The sequence below is a fragment of the Teleopsis dalmanni genome, chromosome X (assembly GCF_002237135.1).
Source record: "Teleopsis dalmanni isolate 2A chromosome X, ASM223713v2, whole genome shotgun sequence".
Taxonomy (NCBI): Eukaryota; Metazoa; Arthropoda; class Insecta; order Diptera; family Diopsidae; genus Teleopsis; species Teleopsis dalmanni.
Genome location: NC_051848.1, coordinates 53,368,115 through 53,378,924, shown reverse-complemented (window position 1 = coordinate 53,378,924; position 10,810 = coordinate 53,368,115). Strand labels below are relative to the sequence as shown.

At 25.1% G+C, this 10,810-nt stretch overlaps 1 protein-coding gene across 1 annotated transcript; it reads left to right on the top strand.

Annotated features, from left to right (window-relative positions):
• The first annotated feature begins 3,846 nt into the window (after positions 1-3,846).
• On the top strand, positions 3,847-10,051 carry LOC119689850 (ATP-binding cassette sub-family G member 4-like). Its single transcript, XM_038104771.1, has 9 exons — positions 3,847-4,014; positions 4,193-4,329; positions 4,385-4,530; positions 4,693-4,931; positions 5,061-5,471; positions 7,929-8,029; positions 8,102-8,257; positions 9,482-9,687; positions 9,744-10,051. The coding sequence occupies exons 1-9, from the start codon at positions 3,906-3,908 to the stop codon at positions 9,883-9,885; spliced, it is 1,647 nt and encodes a 548-aa protein (XP_037960699.1). The 5' UTR covers positions 3,847-3,905; the 3' UTR covers positions 9,886-10,051.
• Positions 10,052-10,810: the final 759 nt, after the last annotated feature.

The window sequence follows — 10,810 nt, the reverse complement described above, 5'->3', positions numbered from 1 at the left end:
TTATTTACAAAATCCGTGTATTTTTTGATACAGCTATTTCGAATATTGCCAAATATACATCATCAGCGTAAATAATTTTTTATAAAATATATATAAAATAATATACAATAATAAATTTTTTGAAATGTTAATAAAATATTAATACTTTTCGAAACATATATAAAATAATTTATTATATGTGATTATATCTAATATGGTAATTATTAATTTAAATAATATTCTCTGCTTCCGCTAAAGATGTTTGGTTTTGCTTATAGTCATCGGTGATGATCTTTAACCTGCAATCAATCACTACTTATACCTTGACTAAATAGCTCTATTTGAAGTCTTTATTCGTAAGTTTTGTCACTGCAATTAGGTTTGTGGAGGCACGTAGATGCAATCAAATTAAATTAATTTTTTAATTTAAACATTTTAATGTTTTACAACTTTTAGTTGCTATGACTTTTGCTTTCATCTTAGATACTTTTGCTTCTTCAGTCTCTACCAATCGTTTAAAATAATTGATAAATTGTTCTATGCATGAACGGTGAGCTGTGTACTATTAACTCTAGTCCGGTATTTAGTGCTCAAAGTCTATAATTATATGATAGTCAAGTTCGAATCGATTGCTTCTACAAGTCACAATTAACAACTATATTATCGTTGTAATCTAACTAGATAATTCAAACTTTACTTTTTCATAGCTTCAATCAATCTCAAGTCTCGCTCAACTTTTCCGATGTACTTATATTTATATTGTCAACAGTTAACAATAGAATTTATACTCTTATTAGTTAATGAAAACTACTTTCTACATGGGATCCGTACACATTGTTATAGGTAGCTTAAGTATTGAACCGAATTCTCTAGTAAAACACTCAGCTAATATAGTAAAATGCTAATTTATTACTCAATATGTAAACGTTTAATCTGATCACATGGACTTTGATCAGTGAAGCTGAAAGAAACTGACTAGCTTAACATCGCTATTTTATGAATTGTCGTACTTTGCTACCAGTTTTTACGTCTACTAAATGAGTAGCTAAATTGCAATTAAATGAAAGTAAGCGCTTAATATTATTAATAATAGTACATTGGCATTGCATGCAACTGATTTCACAAGCTTTCAAACGGAATTTTTTTGGAATTCTAGGTCATTAGAACTTCCCTAGTACAAAGTGGTTCAATTGAACTGTGACTTATGAAAACGGCACAATTTTTACATTTAAATTAAATTCTATTAAACTAACAGAACATAACATAATGTTAGAATAATATTAATTTTTTTAATTCATTTCGAATATCTCTAATCTCAATTATGCTATTTGTTAAGGAAGACGTGAATGCCAAAAATACCAGTCTTCTACCGACTGATGATGCAACTAAACATCTAAAACAAGCTCTGGTTGAAAACAAAAATAATGCTTTAAGGAGTTGTCCAACTCAATGAAAATAATTATAGTCTGTTTAAAACTGTTAATAAAATGATTCTCTGATATGAAAGCAAATTGGATTGTACGGTCGTAACGATAACAAAAAATAGTGTATAACCGAAGCCCTAACGAGAAAGCTAGATGAGTCGAGGACTCGTAATAATGAAGAAAAGGGAACTTTTTATAAAACTGTATTATGATAATGAAAAATACTATTTTTATAATCAAAGAACATATTTCAGTCGGACCCAGAGTTAGAAAAGAGAGTGTGTCATGTTAGGAAAAAGAATATTTTTATAATCACCAACTGAAAAACATGTTCTTCCAGCAACTGAAGAACATGTTCCAGCCGGACTCAGAGTTAGAAAAGAAATTGTATTATGTTAAGGAAAAAGAATATTTTTATAATCACCAACTGAAGAACATGTTCCAGCCGGACCCAGAGTTAAAAAAGAAAGTGTATCATGTTAAGGAAAAAGAATATTTTTATAATCACCTTCTAAAGAGCATGTTCCAGATGGACCCAGAGTTAGAGAAGAAAGTGTGTCATATTAAGGAAAAAGAATATTTTTATAATCATCAACTGAAGAACATGGTTTAGTCAGACCCAGAGTTAGAAAAGAAAGTGTCATATTAAGGAAAAAGAATATTTTTATAATCACCAACTGAACAACATGTTTCAGTCGGACCTAGAGTTAGAAAAGAAAGTGTATCATGTTAAGGAAAAAGAATATTTTTGTAATCTCCTTCTAAAGAACATGTTCCAGCCGGACCCAGAGTTAGAAAAGAAAGTGTATCATGTTAAGGAAAAAGAATATTTTTATAATCATCAACTGAAGAACATGGTTCAGTCAGGCCCAGAATTAGAAAAGAAAGTGTATCATGTTAAGGAAAAAGAATACTTTTATAATCAATGTTGCATCTGAAAACACAGTTAGATGACTAAATGGATTATGGAATAGTGATGATAAAGAAAAAAAACATTTTCTCACACATTTTCTCACAAACCACTGAAAAGAGTCAGTTTTTAAAAAGTAAAAAAAAAATAATATTTCAATTGAAATACAAAAAAAGCCCAAAGATAAATTAATTTGGTTCACTGTCATCATATTTAAAATCATATTCTCGCTTCATTTCAATGATTCCAGACTTTGAAGTCATTTAAAAATGATTTCAGACTGTGAAATCATTTAAAAATGATTCCAGATTGCGAAAGATGTAGATTACGTTCGTCATAAAGTTGCTCTATATCTTAATGATCAAATTCTTAAAATCTTCTTATATCAAATGTTATCCCTGATTTATAAATTGGATCTAGAAAAAACATCAGACAATAGTATAAGTCCACAAAATAGCTAAAGAAATTTATTCAATATTTCAGAATTAAGAATGCGGTTTAGCTGTGTTTAAAAAATGTTTGTTTGAATGCGGACATGAATTTAAAAAAGTTGGGCACGAGAGCCTATCATTTCTTTTTAAACTTTTCTTTTATCAAATAAGTTCAAAACCTTTTACTTTTACTTCTACTTCCAAAAGTACACAAACTTCTACAGTAATATATATATTAGATTAAGTTAAAGTGACAGTCATGTGCATTAAAGCTCAATTGAGCATAAATATTGATAGCCGTTGTGAATCTACTAAGCCACTGTTCGTCCGTCAAACCTGAGGTACCACCTTAAAAATAATAGTCCGAAGCATCGAGCAGGTGTCCTTTTGAGAGACGCAACTTCCGAATAAAGTAGAAAATTAATTGTATATAACAAAATTTAAAGTATCTTTCAAAATTTCTTTTTCGCCGTAAATATATGCACTAACATTGATTAATTGATTTAATTAACTTAATTTAATAGAAGATTAATTGCTTAATGTAATAGAAGATTAATTGCTTAATGTAATAGAAGATTAATTGCTTCATTGATTGAAGATTGCTTCATTTAATAGAAGATTACTTTTTTCTAAAGTTTCTTTTTAGGTGTGTTTTTTCATAGAGGGCAATATTCTGACATGTACTATTGCTACTATTATAATCAGTGTTTTTGCAAACCAATCCCGACTTACAAAAAACTTATTGACATCCATTAACTTTGCTAGTTTGCAAGTACCAATTTGCTCGATTAAAATTCTCTGAAGCAATTAGTTTTGGGGGACTGAATTTAAGTTGTCATACTAATGGCACATAAATCTTGAGAGATATGTGGTACACATATTGTTCACCCACATTGATCGCATTAAAGGATTGTCATCTGGCATCGCTTCGGATCTAGCAGGTGTACGGAATTAGAAAATTTAATATTTCTTTTATAATTTATACATTAAAGTTCTTGTGTTGATGTTAATATATCCGTAATTAATTTATTAATAGAAATCGTAAAATCTAAAATTAATTAACATTTTAATTGCTAAAGTTTTATATATTTTTTTTAAGGATCAAAAGAAATTTTACACAATGTCTGTGGCAAATTTCCTGGCAGTCAACTTATTGCTATTATGGGTCCATCCGGTGCTGGCAAATCCACGCTCTTAGATGCCTTATCCGGTTTCAAAACAACTGGTGTTGTTGGTTCCATATTTGTAAATGGCAGAAGAAGAGATTTAGGTAAGTGCAATTAATCAAAACTAACTTTAAACACACTATGTATATAGATGTATATAGAAATATATAATATGTCTATGAAAAATAATAAAATATGTATATATACATAATATTTACGTACAAATAAAAACTAGGCGTACGCAATAAACTGATTTGAGCTATTGTACTTTTGTGAATTTAGAAACATTTAGGCGGATGTCTTGTTATATAACACAAGATGATCGTCTACAGCCATTATTGACAGTTAACGAGAATATGCATATCGCTGCTGATTTAAAATTGGGTCCTAATGTGTCATATGAGGAGAAAGAGGGTAGAGTAAGTATTACCTGGAGTAATTTATGTTTATAACTAATAAAAACTATCTATTTAGATAGAAGATATCTTATTACTACTGGGTCTATATGAACATGATCGCACCATGACAAAACGTCTCTCCGGTGGTCAAAAAAAGAGGCTATCAATTGCAATGGAACTTATAAATAATCCAACTGTGATGTTCTTAGACGAACCAACAACGTAAGTACTTGAAAACTAATATCATATCTCTCATATCATATAAGCTTATTTATGTTTTATACTAAATATTTAAATTTTTACGTTTTTATAATATAAACTTCAAAAATTTCGTCGCTTTTTATATTAATTAAAATAATTTTTTTTTTTTTTTATCATATAAAGTGGATTAGATAGCAGTTCCTGTGCTAAAGTTTTAGAATTACTTAAAGAACTAGCACAACAAGGCAGAACTATAATCTGCACCATACATCAGCCTACAGCTAAACTTTTTCAAATTTTCGATCAAGTCTATGTGCTCTCAGCTGGTAATTGCGTTTACCAGGGTAGTACACGCAAATTAGTACCATTCCTGCAAACTGTCGACCTATCTTGCCCTATGTACCACAACCCAGCAGATTACAGTAAGTAGTAAATTTTATTTTAAATAATGAATTTATAACAAAGTTGTGTCCTATCTTCTTCTCTTTCTTTTTTTCTCTCTTTCTCTCACCTTTTCTCTCTCTCTCTCTCCTCTGATTTTTTTTCTGTAGTTATAGAATTAGCCTGCGGTGAGTATGGAAATGATAAAGTTGAGACGCTTAAAATGGCTGCAGAAAACGGCAGCTGTTGGACTTGGTTTGAGAATCCTGCCAGCATAATGCGTTCCGAAGCTTTAATACGAAAGTATCCGATTCCGCGTAGATCACGACATCGCACACTCGAAGACACCAGTTTTGCGAATCAGTTGAAAGTTCTATTAGAAAGAGGTTATATTAAATCAAAGCGTGACACTACACTGACACATATACGTATTGCCGTTAACGTTTTTGTGGCAGTTATGTTGGGAGCACTTTATGCAAATTCTGGTAAAGAGGGTTCACGTGTATTGGATAATTATAATTTACTCTTTGCGATCTTGATGCATCATTCTATGTCAACAATGATGTTGACTGTTCTTACTTGTAAGTAATGGAGAAATAAGAGGCTAATTTTTACATTTTTAAAATAAAATTATATTTCTCTTTATAAATATACACAAATTAACAAAAAATAGTGTGAATGATCACAAAAAACGAAAAAAAAGAAAATAATAAGGGATATAATTATAAAAAATTCTAATAAAACATATTATGTAATTAAATAACAATTAATTAATAAAATTTAAAAATAATTAAAATTTGTGTAAATTTTTATAAATAAAAATAAAAATTTTTATAAATAAAAATAAAAATTTTTATAAATAAAAATAAAAATTTTTATATGATAAAATAGATAATTAAACAGCTTATGAACCAAAAAATCAATTGTAAATTATAATTATTATATTTAAAATAATTCTGATGAAATAAATGCCTAAATATTAAAAACGTTAAAATTTATTAAATATTATATTAATTTTAAATATATTCAAATCATATGGATTGTGCCTAATATGTTTCGAAAATTAAATTAATTTTTAAATTGAAAATAATATTATTAAATTAAAAATAATTAAAAATAGAATAAATAAATAAATATAAAAAAATATAATAAATAAATAAATATAAAAAAATATAATAAAAAAAAATTTTAAAAAAAATTTATACACAACGAAATTTTTGCTCGAAATTATTATTAATTAACAATATTAAATATAAAAATATGAAATAAGTAGCAGAAATAAAAATACGAAAAATTGTAAATTTTAGTATTTGGTTATTAAAGTTTTAATTAATTAGAATTTCATAATATGTTTTAATTATAAATTATTATCAAACATTAAAAATACTTAAAAATGATTATACAAATGATTATAAACAGAGATAAAAAATAAAATTAAAATTAATATTAATAAAATTTTAAATTATTAAAAATAATTTTAATAAAAATTAAATAAAATTATAAACAACAAAATCATTGCTTAGAGTCATTAATTTTTAAAAATTAATAATTAATTAATATTAATAAAATTTATAAATTATTCAAAATAGTTTTAATAAAAATTAAATAAAATTATAAACAACAAAATCATTGCTTAAAGTCATTAATTTTTAAAAATTCTAAATAATTATAAAATAAATATAAATAATAATATATATAGAATATTATAAGAAAATATTTATTTTTAAGTAATACTAAATTAAAAAATAAAAATAATTAAAAGCGATCTTAAAAGTTATTAGAAATAATAATAAAAATAAAAACAATAAAAATTAAATTATAGTTTAAAAAAATTCAGTTTTATTACATATAAATTTTATATATATATAAATATAATTTTATATATATAATTTTCATTATTTATGACATTTATTTTATAATTATTTAAATTTTATATATATATATAAAATTATACATAAATTATAATTTAGTAAAAAGTTTAAATAATAAATAAATTAAATAAATATCATAAACAATAATAAATAAATTTATATATCTATATATATTATATATAAAATTATACATAAATTTTAATTTAGTAAAAATTTTAAATAATTAAAAATTTGTGATGTGTTTATATTGTAGATAATTATTAAAAATAAAAAATAATTAAAATTTGTTGTACAAATGATCATAAATAGTGATAGAAAATAAAAAATAATAAAATTAAAATGTAGTTAAAAAAAACTATAAACCAAAAATTGCTTATTGTTTAAAAATATAAATTTTTATAAATATTAAATAATTATATAATAAATGTTATAATAATAGAAAAACAGAAAAGTATGGGATATAATGTATAATTAAAAAAAATTAATATAAATTTCGTAATATGTTTAAATTATTAAAATTATCAATAAAAGGAATTATTAATAAAACATGATATAAATTGAAAATAAATAAAACTAAATCATAACTAAAAACCAATAATCAACAAAATAATTCCTTAGAATTATAAGTATAAATTTCAAAAAATTATAAAATAATTTTCATAAATAATTAAAAAATAATTATAATTTAAAAAAGTAATAACTATATTTAGTAAATATGATATTTAACATATGCTGTTAGGAGAAATTATAAATGATAGTAAAAAATTAAAATAGTTAATTTAACAATTTTAAATATATACCATATAAATTAAAAATAATTGAAAATTTTTTTTTAGACATTTAAATATTTGAAACATTTTCTATAGTCATATATATATTATATATATATATATATATATATATATATTATATATATATATAGTCAATGTAGAGTTTTAAATATATAATTATAAATATAGGTAATTGAAAATAATTATTAATTATTGCTTTAATCATGGAATTAGTTAATATAAAAATATATGAAATATAAAAATAATGAATAATAATTCATCAAAATAATTATATTCTATGATAATATTTGTAAAAACTATAAACATATTGAGAAATTTATATTTAATAAGTTAAACCCATATATAATAAATGTTTACAAATCATTATATTTTACAGTTCCAATGGAGATGTCAATTTTGTTGAAAGAACATTTCAATCGTTGGTATTCACTTAAAGCCTACTACACATCGATAACTATACTTGATCTACCTATATCTGTTAGTATAAAAAAAAATCATTATTTCTACACAATATCACATTATAACAAATATTAATTATTTTCAACACAGATTCTTTGTTGTTTCATATTTTCCATAATTATATATTTCTGGAGTTATCAACCAATGGAACTGTCAAGATTTAACATGTTCTTTGCAATCAGTGTTCTAACAGTATTCGTTGGCCAAAGTTTCGGTTTAATTGTTGGTGCATGGTTCAGTGTTGTTGTAAGTTAAAAAAAATTATAATTATTAAGATATTTAATTAGATTACAATTAAAAAAATAACATAAAGAATTATTAGAGTATAATTATTAACAAAAAAAAAAAAAATATTTCCATAAGTCATATTAAGTAAATATAAAAATTTATTTTCTATTAATGAATATAACATCAGATATACAATAAATATCTCATGTTATATTCCTATTATCATATTAGTTTTATATTAGTTTTTATAAATTCCAATAATAATAGAAATTTTTGAAGGAGCTAAAAGAAGGAGCTTCGTCACGAGTTTTCACGAAATATCATATTTTGACCATATATAGTAAAAAGTTTTCCTATTTCCAAATAGATTTTAAATTTCCATTTTTATGGGAATATTACATTCTACAGTTTTATAGTTCCATACCATTACTTTGCAAATGTATATATCAAATCTTTGTATAGTGAACTTCAGTAAAGTAAACAATAAAATACAAAGTAAAACCCTTACAGCTTTCTTGCAGTAGTCGTTATTCACCAGCCTTTCTTGATTAAATGGAACTACAATACTCTATATACAGCATAAAAAATCTGAGTTGATAAACGGCTGCAGATTTTCTTTTCTGTCCAAGTTGCGACGATATATACCACAGACCCGAAGAAAAAGTAATGACATTAAGTTTTTAAAACTAAAGTGCTTAATTAATGACGGAGATTATTTTTACAAAATTTATTAATGTAAATATAATGGCGATTTCCATAAAAACTATTTTTTTTCTCTTCATCTTCTCAGTCAAGCTCATTAATTCATTGGAATTTCAGCTTGGAAGACGTTTAATGAACTTTCTAGCTAAAAGAATTTCTTTACGTCTTTTTTAGATAGATAGATTCGTGTGCTCAGTTTATATTCCATCTTTGAACCATTCATGAAAATATTGTATTCCTGTTTAACTATGTTAAATCTATTCTTCCATTCATGTCTCGATGAAAAGCTTATATAAATGGCTTTTCTAATTATGTGGTTGGAGTTATGCCCGTTATCAATGACCTTCCAATACTCACCCTTTTGCAAAAGAAATCGTACAAATACGTTATTGTTGTCTCATGTCATTATCACAAAGTTATGAATATACCTACTTGCTTTTAACTAAGAGATCCATCCATTATTTAACATTGAGAGACCTTAAAGTCTGCTGTTTAAATTAATTTTTAAATAACATTCTATTTTCATTGTTTTTTCATTAGAACGGTACCTTCCTAGCTCCAGTACTTACCATACCAATGATGATGTTTGCTGGTTTTGGCGTCACACTAAGAGATTTGCCAAGCTATCTCAAATGGGGTAGTCATATTTCATATTTACGTTATGGTTTAGAAGGCTTCATTGGTGCCATATACGGAGAAAATCGTGGAGTATTAGATTGTAATGAAGCTCCATACTGTCACTACAGGTAAATTACATAAATTAGTTAATGTAGTAACTAATTTTACCGACCTTTTTCAATAGATACCCGAAAAAGTTTCTCGACGAGATTACAATGCGTGGCGATCAATTTTGGAAAGACTTCTATGCACTTTGCATCATAACCGTTGCTTTCAAAATACTGGCTTACATTGTACTAAAAGCAAAGATTCAGTCCGTTAAATAGTTATTATTTATGAATTTAAGAGAGTGCAACGAAAGACAATTATTGTTATGTTATTTTAATTTTTATTTAATTTTATTTCTAGTTATTAAGCAAAAGACACAAAAGACAAAGTAAATGTTATTATATGTAAATATAAATTATGTTATTTTCAGACAAATAAATAAATATAAAAGCTATTAAATTTAAACAAAGGAAAAATTTAAAAAAATTATTTGTTAAAAAACTACCAATTCAGTTGGACACATACATGTGTCCACATGGACATGTGGATTGCAAACCACATTTTGAAAAAATTAATACTGATCTTAAGAATAACTTGGATCCTATCTCAAAGAAAAATTGCATATTAAATCACATGCGCTCCGTGGTATGTCAAAAACGAAATCTACAAAGTGATCTAAATCTATTAACTGTTGAAGAAGTTATTCGCCAATAAATACCTAAATTCCGAGAGAGATTCAAGTCACATCCAAATTCTCATGTTCGACATTTATCTTCTGCAACTACACTGAACCGCCTTAAAAGAAAATCATTGATAAATATGAATACCCTAGCTCAATAATATAAATGCTAGTTTTTTAAGATTCGCACAATTATTGTCAATTTCTATTTAGAAAGATTTTTATTGAATTTTATTGGAACCAATGAAAAAAAAAATATTAAGTCATTAACCCAAATAACGCTAAATGCCTTTTGTTGTTGAGTTGGTGTCCCATCCGTTCCGGGAGTGATTTAACAAGCATAAGGCAATCATTAACATGTTATACTAAAATGAAATGAAAAATTGAAATGGTAATAATAATTCCCTTTCATAAGACATATAAAGGTGCGTCCTACTTTATTTTACAGTATATTTTATCAGAATAATATTCGGATATCTAATAGTTGGATCAAACAACATCAAAAATAAATAATGTTATTCAGC